The following is a 15174-nucleotide window of genomic DNA, read 5'->3' as shown; positions in this document are numbered from 1 at the left end:
AGTAATAAAATAATAGAATGTTTCTTTTTTTAAAAATAAGATTTTATATGCTATGTAACACATGAACTATAAAAGCTATGTCACTACTAAAAAAAATCAACTGAATATTTGAAGGAACAAGGGATAATGAGAAAGTAGAGACAGAATATAAACAAAATCTCTCAAGACATTTGGCTCTGAAGTGAAGTAAAGAAAGAGTGTTACTTGTAATAAGCATGTCAAGAATGAACTTTTCAAAAAGCAAGTAAATGGGAAAGCTAAAGCTGGATTAATATCTCAATCTAAGAATTATAGATCCATAAATCATATTTACATTAACTGGAACATGTTTCTGTATTCAGCTTCAGTATATCAAGTTGCATGTTTGGTCACATTTATGTGTAAAGAAGTAATGCTATTTTATCTGAATAATATTTCCTTCTATTATAGTTAGTGTATGTTTTCATTTTAGGGAAGATGTAGAAAAAGCTAAGTCGTCAGGAGATTGGAAAGCAGTACATGATTTTTATCTAACAACATTTGATTCTTTCCCAGAACTAAATGCTCCATTTAAGGTAATAATACATAAAACACATTTTTCATTTTAAATTAAAAAAATAGATGATAAGTTTACCTCTTTTTTCTACCCAATATTGACTTAAGCAACTGTTTAAAAAACATATGTATTAATTTCTGAAATTACTTGTATCACAAATAAATATTACTTAAGTGATATCTTAGATTTCATTTGTATTAAATGTTAATATTTGTCTCCATTCAGTTTTAAGTTATTAAAATAATTCATCTATATTCATTTTTTATTTTAGCAATTTTGCCCTGAAAGTTATCATCATACTAGAAAATATTAGAAATTATGAAGGAACAATTATGATTCAAATATGACTAAGAACAGTCCTTAAAATTTTATATACACTTAATTCTGTAATTGGATTTGCAGAAAGATGCCGCCACCTCATTTAATACCATTGAAGACTCTGGGATTAATGCTAAATTTGTGAATGCTGTATATGATGCCTTACTTAATACTGTAAGTATTATTTATGAACACATGCAAGTAGTATAATTCTTTGTCTCTTCTGTATTTCAAAAGCAGCTACACAAATATTGTGAATATCACTCTGATTTAATTTTATAGTAAATTTAGTTGGAATTCCCAGAAAGTTAGATTGTTTTTATTTTTATAACTAAATGAGAATTAAGCAGAAAATACATTTATGTCCAGTCCTTGTTTAGGGAGGCTTATTAACGTAAAATTATGCTTCATGTAAGCAAAAGGAGGTCAGTTATTTGATTGTATTGGCATTGCATTGAATCTGCAGATGAGTGGTTCTCAAAGTTTATCATGTATCAGAGTCACAGGAAGGGCTTCTTAAAATGCAGAGTTTCAGATTCAGAATGTCCGGGATAGAGCCCAAGAATCTGTGTTTCTAACAAGTTCCCAGTATATGTTGATGCTCCTGACCCAGGGATCACATTTCGAGAATCCCACTGCTATAGATCAGTATGTGAGGAATTGACATCCTTTCAATCCATGAGCATGGTATATCCCTCCACTTACTTAAATCTTGTTTAAATTTCTCTTGGTAATGCTTCACAGCTTTCTGAGTAAAGGTCTGACATATCTTATTACATTTATTTCTAGGTACTTGATTTTCTAATTGTTACTAGTATGGAAATACCTTCATATATTTATCTTCATTTACCTTGCTAAATTTATTCATTAATTCTCACAGTACATCAGATTTATTTGGATTTTCTATATAGACAATCAAGTTGTTTGTGAAAAATGAGTTTTATCTCTTTCCAATCCTTGTACCTATGTATGCATGCATAATTGTATTTGCCTTATTATATAATTTTGAATAAAATAAGTTATAGCAGACATTCTTGCTTATTGCTAATCTGAGTACTTCACAATTAAATATAAGAAAGGGTAATTAATAACATTTGTCATTAGAGAAATGAAGATTATATATCCATTCAAAATTAGTAAAAAAAAAAATTTAAGAACCTTATGAAGAATAGGCAATATTGTGGAGCACTTAGAACTTCCATAGCCTGATTGGGTAAGTATAAACAACCACTTTGGAAAACTGCTGGCATTACTGCTAACACATTTTGCTTATGCATACATTGTGACCCAAAAGTTCCACTCCTGGGACACTTCTCTTGACTTTTTCTGACTTGGAATGATGTTAGTATTTTATAGGTACTAAAAATTAAAAATATACAACATGAGGGAAAAATCCTTTAAAATGGGATATAAACAGAAAAAACCCCACCTAGCTATACTTCGAATATTATTATCATACCTTAAAAAAAACTAAGCCAAGTAACTTTTATCTTCAGTCTAAAGATTTTTTAAAATATGTAAACAAATCTTTAGTTTTTCTTAGTTTTTGGCATTAAGACATCATAATGAACTCATGGATTTTAATAGATGGATATGGATACGTGTGTGGGGGGGAGGGGGGGTAGTTCCTAACCCTGTTCTCTGAAAGGGCCTAGAAGCAGTAACACCCAGTAGCAATGAGCACTTTAGCATGCATGGTTTCTTAATACCATTCCTCACAGAAAGGAACCAGAGCTCCCTGGAGAAATACTAATTCCTGGACTGAGATAGGGAAAATATAAGATGAACCTATCAGTTTTTCACCATTAAAATTATGTTGACTCAAGGATTTTTGTAGATGTTCTTTACCAAATTGAGGAAATTTCCCTCCATTCCTAGTTTGCTGAGGCTTTCTTTATCATGAATTGGTGTTAGATTTTATCAAATGCTTTCAATGCTACTGATATGATCATATGATATTTTCTTCTTCAGCTCATTGATGTGATGAGTTACATTAATTGATTTTCAAATGTTGAGCCAGCCTTGCATACCTGGAATAAATCCCACTTGATCATGGTGTATAATTCTTTGTATACATTGTTGGATTTGATTTGCTAATACTTTGTTGAGGATTTTTACATCTGTGTTCAGAAGAGATATTGATCTGTAATTTTTTCTTGTAATATCTTTAGGTTGGTATTAGGATAATGCTGATGTCATAGAATAAGTTAGGAAATATTCTCTCTTCTGTTTTTTTGGACAAAATTGTAAAGAATTGGTATCCTTCCTTTCTTAAATTTTCAGAACTCACCAGTTAAATCTTCTGGGCCTGATGTTCTTTGTTTTGGAAAGTTATTAGTCATTGAGTTTCTTTAATAAATATAGGTCCATTCAAATTATCGATGTCTCTCTGTGTGACTTTTGGGAGATTGTATCTCCCAAAGACTAGGTCTATTTTATCTAGGTTTTTAAACTGTGGGCACAGAGTTGTTCATAATAGTTCTCTGATATCCTTTCAGTGTTCAGGTATCAGTAGTGACGGTCCTGCTTTCAGTTCTGATATTAGTAATTACTGTATTTAATCTTCCTTTCTTGGTTAGTCTGGCTAAAGGTTCAACAACTTTATTAATCTTTTCCAAAAACTACTATTTGGTTTTATTGCTTTTTCTCTATTAGTTCCCTGTTTTCAATTATATTGATTTCTCTTCTAACCTTTATTATGTATTTTCTTCTGATTACTTGGACTTGATTTCCTGTTTTAATTTCCCAAGATTGAAAGCTTAAATCATTTATTTTAGATCTTTTTGTCTAATACATTCATTCATTACTGTTGCTGTATCCCACAAATTTCAATAAGTTATATTTTCATTTTCTTACACAGCTAAACGAGTTTACAATATGACCCAGAAGTCGTGACCTAGTTGTCTACTCAAATGATTCGAAACTTATGTCCACCCAAAAACCTGCACACAAATTTTATAGCAACCTTATTCAAAATTGCCGAAAATTGGAAGCAACCCAGATATCCTTTAATAGGTGAATGGATAAACAATCTTTAAAAAGTCACTTTAGTAGCTAATCCTAATTATTTTATGATTTTCTTTTGCCTACAGCCTCAAGACATTCAGAAGACAGTATTAAAGGGAATCATTAACAGCTTGTTACGAGAATGGAAAGGGTAATTGTAATTAATATCTAGCTAGTCAGTATAGATGGTTAGTTTACACATCTCATACATCTTATGTTACATATGTATGTATTTTACCGAGTCAATTTTAGTTGTTGTAATAAAAACAAAGATGAGAAAGAAGTTATAAACTATTTACAACGAAGTTTTTAAACTTGAGATTTGTGACTTCTCAGGAGGGTCTATGGGTGGGCTTCAAAAGATCTCTGAATCCTTTAACATCGTATATAAAATTTGTTGTGTACAGACATGAGTGCTATACAGATATGGGATGAGCAGGTACATGTAATCTAGGATGAAATAATATGGGCATTAAATTTAGCCTTGGACTTTCTGGTAGCCAAAGCAACATTTTTTATTTCTAATATAAGGAAATGTAAGTTTAACTGCTGAGATGTTTTTTCTTAGAACCAAATATTGAATCATTATTTAAGGAGTGATGGGCAATGCAATTGATAATGTTTTGAACTGAGAATATGTAGAATATAAAAATATACTTTCAAAAGTACATATTATTTAAATTGATATTGTTTAAACAGCACTATAATTTCAATAATAGCTTCTATATAGCCATATGAATACCACAAAATTATAATTTACATGTTTATATTAAGCCCAGTCTAAAAATATTACCAAACTAGAATTTTTAAATATGTCAAATGTACCTTATGTATTTTAATAACATTGTTCAAAATTTAATAAATTTTCAGAGATGCCTGGTTATTATAGAAAATTTTTAAAAGCTAGAGTAGTGTAAAAAAAGTAAAAATGTTTACATTTTGCTATATTTGTCTAGTCCTCTTTTAAAATAATTGAAATCATAACATACAATTTCATGTGATTTTTTAACTTAAACAGTGTTTTTCCTAATTTATCATTCTACTAAGATATTTGCATTTTCCTTGAATTTTGTATTTCTGGTTGAACACATAATGCTTCATTAAAAATGAAGAGAAAATTAGAATGTAAAGAGCATTTGTAGGAGAATGAGGAAGTCCAGTGGTCTGAAACTGCTGGGATCTCAGTCCCCTCTAGTAAGCTTCCCCTCTCTGCTCTTGAAAAGTGTGTCCAATACAGATTAAAATGACAATGTGATGGGACTCATGTTTCAGAGGAATGTGTGTTCAATACCTAAAAATCTTGTTTTATTTTGGATTTATTATAACAACAACAAAATCTAATTTATTGACTATTATGGGCAAAGTACCTTCCTAACAATTTTACATGTGTTTCTCATTGAATCTTTACTACAGTTCTATAAACTAGGTAATATATTTTCATTTTACAGTTGAGAAAATTAACAGAGTAAATTGCCCAAGTTAACCCAGTAAGTCAGGATTAGAACCCAGGCAGTTTGGCAAAGAGCCTGTGATCTTAACCACAATTTCTAAAGCCCAAACTATATACTGTACTGAAATACTAATGCATAGGCCAGAGAACTGGAAATTACAATGGTGCAGCTATAAAATGGGAAAAAGTAGGACTCTCCTATCACCAGGAATTTTAATATTTATGAATTGCCTTGAGTGTTTTAAAATATTTTCAAATATAATTTCTAAAACAAAACATTAGTCCATTGAGAAAAAGTCTGAAAATTGTGTAGAATATTATAGACAGAAATGGTTTCTATTTGGTTTAAACCTAAATAATATAAATCATTATTTCGTTGAGATAATTCTCCTACAAAGAAATATTACTAATTTTAAAATGTTATATGTACAAGCATATGCATATTTATTTCTAACTTTAATATATATGTAATACATAGTTATATTTCAGATTATGTGGCTTTATATTTTGTAAAGGTCATCTAGTACATTTTGGGCAACAATTTATATTTTCATACTTAATTTATAACAGAAAAGTAAATCATGATTTCATCATTTTTTTTAATATATTTTATTGATTTTTTACAGAGAGGAAGGGAGAGGGAGAGAGAGTTAGAAACATCGATGAGAGAGAAACATCAATCAGCTGCCTCCTGCACATTGGGGATGTGCCCACAACCAAGGTACATGCCCTTGACCGGAATCGAACCTGGGACCCTTGAGTCCTCAGGACAACGCTCTATCCACTGAGCCAAACCGGTTAGGGCCATTTTATTTTCTTAAAGGAAATTCAAGGAGATACTTGGAGGTGAACCATTTTTCCCCCAACATTGAATTTTGAAAAATTTCAAATTACAGAAAAGTTAAAGATAATGAAAACTCATTCACCATCACCTGAATTCACAAATTGTTCACTTTTTGCCACATTTGCTTTTGCTTTTTCTCCCTCTGCATGGAATTTGTTTTCAGTAAATGGAAGGCATCATGATACTTTGTCCCTAATTACTTCAGCATGTATTTCCTAATCACATTTTTCTCTGTGACCATAATACATTTAATATTCATTTAATACTCTCTAAAATACAGTCCACATTTAAATTTCCATAGTTGGCTCAAAAGTGTTCTTTAATATCTGGGTTTTATTTTTCAATCCAGGATCCAATCAAGGATCATTAATTGCATCTAGTTATCACATAGGGGAACCATTTGTAATGCAAGAAATTACTTACTTCCGAGTGTTTGTCAGTGTATATAATAGATCTTGAGAGGGCAAGTAATAGTCATCAGCTTGGGGAATAAAAACTTGGTCAAATTTGATCATGTGGAAATCCAGATTAACATGGCGCAGATTAAAATTTAGTTACTTTTCAGAGGTATTCAAAATAAGATTCTTTTCATTAGAAATATACTAGATGTACTCAAAGTGTGATTTGACCTGCAGACACTTCTACATCTTTCACTTCAGTAACAGAACTGTACTCACAAGCCTATTTCTTTTTTCAATGCATAAATATTTTTGATATTTGCTATCCTTTATTAAAACAAAAACATAAGTATTCTAAAATTGTTAATTATTTTCCAGACTGTTAACTGTTTCTAGAGTTAATCGTGATATTTACCTCATAAAATGTAATAGCCTAGTTAACTCTGTTTTTAGGTATCTTCAGAATCAGCCTAGAATAGGCACACAGGAACCTATATTCTCAGCATATTAGAGATATGTTACTGTCTCAATAATACTACATATTTACTTAAGTCTAGTTTTTGGCTTTTATCAACTCAATTCTCACAGAAATATTAATGGATCATTTTTTATTATATACTGTAACCTCTAATCAATTATACTTCTTTTTCAGTCCACGAACAAAAGATGATCTTAGAGCATATTTTATACTTTTACAGGTAAGAAAGCAAGAATTTTAGTTATCTAATTTAGACCTCAGTCTATGCATGTATATAGGTGAAATTATATCAAATATTAAGTATTCTTTTGAGCAACATTATTGATACTTTTGGATTGTAGTTACTTGTAGCTAGAGAATTAAAGCTACAAAAAACAAACAATGGGAAGCTAATTTATCTCTGGGATTAAATTTTTACTACTTGCTTTCCTGCTGTGGTATTCGGGCACAAACAGAAGGGAAGAACATCTTCCCCCTCCAATTAATCTCCTTTCTTATAATTAGAATGGGCTCCAAAACTTTCTTTTATTTTCTAATTAGTAAGTTTCCAACTTCTCTATCTATTTTCAATAAATGCTTAAGCTAGAATACGAATGGAAAAATCAAAGTGGTTTATATTTGCAAAACAAAGATGATGAACTTCTTCTTCTTGAGAGCTACAGATTCACAGATAGAAAAAATAAGGTCCATAAGGAAGAATTATATTATTACCATAGTTAGCATACTGCATCTGTCATTCTTTACAATTTGCAAAAGGTGCAAATATGTTACTACCTCATTTAAAGGTAAGAAAAAAATATATTAAATAAGATAGTGTTTAGTTCATTACTGTGTCCAATAAAAGGAAATATGCAGGGTAAAGATAGAGAAGTGGAAAGAGAGGAGAAAAGTGTGTGTGGGGAGGAATAGACAAGAAGTAGTTGAGAGATGTAAAAAAGGAAAATAGGGAGAAAGGCAAAACTGGGGGGAGGGAATATATATATGTAGAGATAGTGAATGCTAGAAAACAAAATGAAGCTCAAGTTTTTGAGGACTGTATATTAGCCATAAGCTCTGCTCACTCAGATTCAGATCAGTCTCAATTCCAAAGCTCGTGCTCTTTCCACTGTACCACTTCAAATCTCGTCTTCTGAATTTACCACTTAGCTCATTAAGCTTAGTGTCTTTCTTTTTACATGTTGACAATATTTTAACACAATTACTTTTAATATCTTTTTCAGAATCCTCAGTTTAATAACACATCTACATACGTCATCTATGCTCACTTGCTAAGACAGATAGCTGCCTTAGTGGAAGCTGACCATCATTTCTTAGTCCACTGGGTTAAAAAGTAAGTCCTTCGATGATATTAAGAACTTTCATAATCTTAGAGTTTTAAGTTTGCTATGACTTAAATATATTTATACTTATACTTCATAGTGCCTCAAAAGGCAATTATATGCATATATTTTAGTACTACATAGAGGGTAATTAAAAATCTGTTTCTAATGTCAGTAACCATTTTGCTTGTGCAAGCTGTGGTTGAGAATTCTGCCCACTGGTCTTGCTTTTATACAGTGCATTTCTATCACTGGTTTTTCACACATCTCATAGATGGTGCCTGGATTTGCTCAGACATAAGTATTTTAATTTGTGTCTTTTTATTTCCTGTCTCTGTATCAATATAAATTTCACCATTATTTACCTGGTGCTTTTCCTTCCCCAAAAGCATCTTTATAAAATGTAGATTAGCCATCAATATCAATTTATAAAGGTACCATACTTTTTTCATGATTGATAACAATTAAAGAGGCAAAATATTGTCAAAATTAATTTTAAAATACAGTCAATTCTCATTATTCACAGTAGTATCCTATATAATAAAAGCCTAATATGCTAAGTGTCCAGTTGTCCGGTCAGCTGTTCAACCAATCGAAGTGTAAGATGCTAATGATATGCTAAGGCCACTCAACCACTTGCTATGACATGCACTGTCCACCAGGGGGCAGCCAACCGGTAGACCAGTCATTATGACATGCACTGACCACCAGGGGGCAGACACTCCAACCAGTAAGTTAGCTTGCTGCTGGGGTCTGAGACTGAGCGAGACAGGCTGGACATGCTCTGGAGCCCTCCTGTGGTCCCTCCCTGGCTGGCCAACCTCCCGCTTCCCTCCCCGTCCCCAATCGTGCACTGGTGGGGTCCCTCAGCCTGGCCTGCGCCCTCTTGCAATTCGGGACCCCTCAGGGATCTTGGAGAACTGGTTTCGGCCTGATCCCGCAGGCCAAGCCGAGGGACCCCACTGGTGCACGAATTCGTGCAGCAGACCTCTAGAGTTCTATAAATGTACTGCAAACAGTGAATTAGTGAATACTAAACTATTGCCCCTAAAGGAAACACAACATTGTTTCTAGTGTTCTATAAATGTACTGAGAGCTTTAAGGTCAACATTTTCATCAGCTGCTGACTACATAACCTTGCTTTACCTGTACTTCTGTTTAAAGACATCTTATCCTATATAATAAAGAGCTCATATGCAAATGGTTGTCACACCCTCGCGCCGCCGCGGCACCTGAGGCCGCGACCCCTGCCCCAGGGCCGTGGGACCTGAGGCCAGGCTGGGGGAACTGAGGCTGCATGCCCTCTGCCCAGTAGGGCTTGACGGGAGACCTGAGGCTGCACCCCCCCACCCCCCACCCAACAGGGCTTGACGGGGGTGGGGCCGGCCGTGTCTGGGTCTCACACAATTTCGAGGCACACGCAGGTGGGCAGGGACTTGACTCTGGGTCCCAGGGTGCGCCCCTGACTCTGACAGGAGGGAAATTTTCATATACATTTTACTAATTTTCTTTCATCTCTGACACTTCTATTATAGAGAAAGGGCAAATAGCAATATTAAAATATTTCCTCTAATCAATTCCCTTTTAATGTGCACAAATTTCATGCCCCAGACCACTAGTTTAAGATAGATCATTGTTTCATTAACATTGAATTTACAGCCAACAGCATTATGATTCATGTCTGAACAAATGTTATCTAACCAAGTGTATTCTCTGTATGGCATACAACATCCTTCTTGTACTTAGGAAGACTAGACAAAACTTTAACACTACTTTTGGGGGCCATTTTAAAACAACAAAATCACTAACAACAAGCACAAAAATGTGAAAAATGTGACACTATGCAGACTGCATAAAGGTCGCTTGCTTACAGCATGAGAGCTAGAACAAGACAGAGCGTTCCTTTTTCATCTTCAGCTGGGAATGTGTACATTGGGCAACTAAAATTTTTTGCCACTGTTTGCACATCTACAAGTGAATGAAAGAGCCATATTATCAATTTGGGGGTTAAAATTAATTTTAGCAAGTAGGTGAATTTGCACATACAGAGTCTGCAAATAATAGAATTGACTGTTGAAAGCCTTTACACATCTGAGTTTTTGGCATAAAATGAAATGTTTAATACTAACTTTATAGTAATATTAATGTTTATTTCTTATTTAATTAAGAAGTAATAGTCCAGGTGAGATTTTCTATCTTTTCAAATGTTTGGCAATTTAAAAATAGAATTTGGGGGAATATTCTAAAAGTTTATGCATATAGAATGCACTTTACTATCTAATGAATATATTGCCAAAATAGACAATGTGAATTTTGATTGGAATTATTTCAAAATCTTTACCAGATTATCCCAGAAGAGGTTCAAACAATTGGTAGAGAGATTGCTGCAGTTTATTTCTTTACGACTGTTTCCTGCAAAGCCTGAAGAATTTCCACCCCTAACAAAATGTTCCTGGTGGATCCCATCAGCATCTAAAGTGCTGGCTTTACTTAGTAGGTTTTGTTCTTCTATCATCTTTACTTTTCTTTTGTTAAATATTAGAGACATTTCCATAAGGATCTCTACGTACTATGGAGGCATTCTTACATTTTAAAGCATTTCTTTGAAGTGGAGAGTTAATTTACTTTCTGTTTTGATAATGGAGTTCACGGTTAATTAACAAGCATGAGAGAGCTTTATGCTTTTTTTGGGCAGTATTCTGTGTTATGGCTGTCACCTGCAAATAATCTGCTAAGTAGTGACTCCTAAAAACTTCCATGAGTTCCTGAGGGATGCTAAGGAGAGAACATACTTACGGGGGCGGGAGGGGGGCGGGGGGGGAACAGAAAGAGTAGAGGGCCATCTGGGCGCTCCTTTTACTATACTAATACAATCCCCACCACAAGTTCTTTTGAAAAAACAAATTATTGGCTCTATTTTGATCACAATTATAAAACTACTTTTTCCACTGGAAGATACAAATGCTTAAAATAGGAATAGGTAAAGACTACTTGGTAGACATTAAAATGTTCTTATTATTATTAGAGTAAATCATGTGCATGTTGGAAAAGATCATTAAGTTAGAATTATCTTTACAGATACTGCAAACAACTTGGTCCACCCTCCCCTTATTCCTTATACCGATTTCTATAATTCTACACTGGATCACATTGATCTCATGGAGGAATACCACACGTGGCAGAGCTTTGGAAACTCCCACAGGTACAGTCAGAAGCTCATTTGGTTACTCACCTAAATGAAATACTATTCAAAATAATGACTGGGTTTTAAGTTTGTGTAAATAACTTTATTAAATCTACCCATACCTTTACACATAAACTTATAAATGTAGTTTAATTATTCAGCCTTGAAATACTATATTTGTGAAAGCATTTTCTTTTTCTGTTACATTTTGAATTCATATGCATGTTAATTTGTTTTTGGTTTAATAACATCTTTTTAAGAAGGGAAAGGTCCTATCTTAATATGCAATTTCTTGTAGCCTCTTATTCTATATGCTATTGTCTAGGACAGGGATTAACAGACTTTCTGTAAAGTACTAGTACTAGATGGTAACTATTTTTTGCTCTTTGGGCTATACAATCTCTGGTCTGTTGTAGCACAAAAAGACAGCCTTAGACAATATGTAAATGAATGGGGGTGTCTGTGTCCTACAACTCTTTATTCACAAGCACAGGCGATAGGCCATCTTTGTCCCATGGGCCATAGTGTGCCAGTGCCAGATCTAACACAGTGATCACACACGTGTGCACGTACACACATACACTCACTCCTTTTCTTCCTTACTCTGTAGGAAACATGGTTGACCTTTACAAACAGTATTTTAAAAATGGATGTTAGAGAAAGATCTTTGCCACAAATGATTACAATGGTATATAGATTTTCAAAACACATGACCAAATTCAGTAATACACTGACCCTTATATCCACACTTATGTTTGAATTAAACCAGCAAGACGATCCCAAACAATTTATTCCCAGACCAGGAGATGTCCTGGAGAGTTCATGGAGACTAAGAGATATGGGATGGATATAAGTAACCTCAAACCGCAGACTGGTTCATAAACTGGTTCAAGCTTCCAGGGACCCTTTCTATAAGAATTGGCCTAAAACATAAAATGGCCCTCAGGACATATTTCAGTCCATATATGAACACTCAGAACTGAATAAGAATTCCATTTCTGGGGACCTCTGTCAGTCTGATGAATACTTTCTTGGCAAAGTTTATTTTACAAAGAAGCTTTTTTTTCTCCCACTTTAATATAATTATAACGTTGTAGACAAAACCACAAAACAACTCCAAGAGTTACTGTGTATTTTAGTGACAGCTTTTAATACAGAGCACCTCTAATCACTGTACCACAGCACTGTACCAAGAATGAATTAGACTTTTGATCCTGTGATCCCTCCAGCCCTTGGGAAGCCAGTCTGGATCTCGAGTGGGACCTGGAGCCCTAGGGCAAGTCACCCCAGGCCAAGAGCAGCCTCAGCTGTTTATCTAGTATCTCATACACACAGTATCATTCTTCTAAGTGCCAGGACTAGGGGCAAATCTCAACCTTTTTGTTTTAAAGTACATCCTGCTAAGTTCATTTCACTTATCCTACTAAGTTCGTTACACTCATTTCTTAATATTTAGTGAGCACTTAGTGATTCAAAATCATTACACGTTAGTACTGAACAACTCTTACTATTTTTAACAATTTTGATCCAGGGGAAAGCTACTTCGTTTTCAGTTCACACTAGCACTACCTCCTGTGTCCCCATAGTGCCTTCAGGGCACTTGGTGGTCACGGATGCCTTGCCTGACTGCACTCGGATGGATTTCAATTAAAACTGATGGATGCATTGTAGCCACTTCTGATGGAGTCTAACTCCTGAAGTGTCAGTACTGCCATCTCCAAATGCTTTTCTCTCTTTGACTGTGGCTTTTTTTACATAGCATAGAATGAGCTCTGACCCAGGAAAAGAAGTTGTTTTCATTACCTTTGATCGTAATGTTGTACCTTTACAAGCACATATCATTTCATATTACTATATCATTAAGTGCAGTACTAATAGTAACATACTTTTATTGGTCTTAAATTTATTACTCTGCTTGTTACTACTATAGTTATTACAAGATTTCCTCATTTCTGAAGCTCTCACATCAGAAATATCCATTTAATAATGGATTTTAATTACTTTCCATACTTGAACTTTCTGTCCTAATCCTCCTTCATCAACACTCTGCCTCTTGGTTCTGGTGTTGGCCATATTTTTCACAGGTAATGATGTACAGGTGACTGTACATAAACTGGAATTACTATATAACAATGTTAAGTAGTTAGCACATATTTCATTAGATGTAGCTTCCTCCAGAAAACAAAGGTACTGCACCCCTGGTAATGACACACACTTCACAGGGCTATGGGGATTAAGAGAAATTATGTACTTGAGATCATTTTGTAAATGATATGACATAATTCAAAAGTAAAGTGTTATATTGTTAGAAGGGGTACCTTACATTCCCTTAGTATAATTTTGCTAAAAAATACACAATTTTGCTTTTTCTGTTTCCACTTGTTGGGCAGGTTTTCCTTCTGTCAGTACCCATTCGTTATTTCTATAGCTGCAAAAAAAATCATTATTCAGAGAGACTCAGAGCAGCAGATGATAAGCATCGCAAGGGTAAGCCAGCTACGTAAGCATATTTATGCTGACTATAATCAATACAGTAAATAATTTAATAAGTCAAATGTCTTATGAATTGTTCTAGCATAATTAGGAAATGTTAAAAGTAAAATTCACATTATATTCCCCAAAAAAGTGTTTAAACCTGTTTATGATACAGGAAAAAAGATAGCCCTCACCAACTTCTGATTGTTATAAATATAGCAGGAAGATTAAATGTGTCTCATAAATCCAAAGTACTAGAACTTGTTGGACATTATTTTGTAGATACCATATTCCAGCTTCAGTAACGAGCAGAGAGCTCTGGTGAAAATTACAGTGAGGGCAAGGAGTGCCCATAAGAGCAAACCATTAAAATGTTTTCTTAGTTTTGTGAAAATCAAATAGAAACAACCAAAAAAATAAAAAATAAAAGATGTAAATAACGTGTATTCTTAGAAAACTGATAAACATGTCCAAAGAAGATAAAATATGTTCTATGGTTTCTTAGGAAACCAGAGTGCACGGAGGCCCATAGAAACTATGGGGGAATGTGTCAAGTTGGCTTTAGTCGAGTTACGGAGCAGGACAGAGTTTATCTCTGGCCTGCCCTCACCACTCCCTACACTTGTGTTTCAGCACAGCACCATCAAGTTATATACTTTAGTTAGTAGGCATCAGATTAAGTGAGCTTTTTCTTTATTAGAGCTTTAGACTAGACACTTAAATGCTCATGTATTTTGAGTATCTGATTTTGGGACATGATTACTTACAACTTGAAAAATTAGAGGGAAGGTTGGTTGCAATCTTTTTAAAATAAAAAGAGACACAGTAAAAAAAAAATGGTTTCCATGTCTTGTCCGAGAATACAAAAGGAATGCTAAAGCATAAATTACATTACTTCCAAATTGCATACAAAATAAGAATTGTTTATTCTTCAGTAATTCAGTTCCCAGAAAGTAAGTACTTTTTTCCTATCACAGAGCTGGACAAGAGATTTGAGGGACTGGTAACATCCCAAAGTCAGCTTTCACCAAGTATGAGGATATTAGAAAAAATGTTACTGACTATGTGCAAGGGAGTTCCATAGCCACACTACTCCCTTCCCCCCAAAATTTCAATAGGTATATTTAGCACAGAATTCTTAATCTTGGGTAGATACTGGCTCAAAGA

The 15174-nt window shown here is 34.0% G+C and overlaps 1 protein-coding gene across 1 annotated transcript in view; it reads left to right on the top strand.

Annotated features, from left to right (window-relative positions):
• Positions 1 to 15174, top strand: part of HECTD2 (HECT domain E3 ubiquitin protein ligase 2) — a 65752-nt gene that overhangs the window by 31393 nt on the left and 19185 nt on the right. Inside the window, exons 4-11 of the mRNA XM_080687937.1 lie at positions 452 to 554; positions 938 to 1027; positions 3946 to 4010; positions 7204 to 7249; positions 8250 to 8359; positions 10693 to 10841; positions 11427 to 11550; positions 13923 to 14019. Coding sequence (XP_080544063.1) covers positions 452 to 554; positions 938 to 1027; positions 3946 to 4010; positions 7204 to 7249; positions 8250 to 8359; positions 10693 to 10841; positions 11427 to 11550; positions 13923 to 14019 — 784 coding nt within the window. The remainder of the gene's footprint in view (positions 1 to 451; positions 555 to 937; positions 1028 to 3945; positions 4011 to 7203; positions 7250 to 8249; positions 8360 to 10692; positions 10842 to 11426; positions 11551 to 13922; positions 14020 to 15174) is intronic.

This window comes from Plecotus auritus (assembly GCF_963455305.1).
Source record: "Plecotus auritus genome assembly, chromosome: 9".
In the NCBI taxonomy this organism is placed as follows: domain Eukaryota; kingdom Metazoa; phylum Chordata; class Mammalia; order Chiroptera; family Vespertilionidae; genus Plecotus; species Plecotus auritus.
This window is presented reverse-complemented; position numbering and strand designations above follow the sequence as displayed.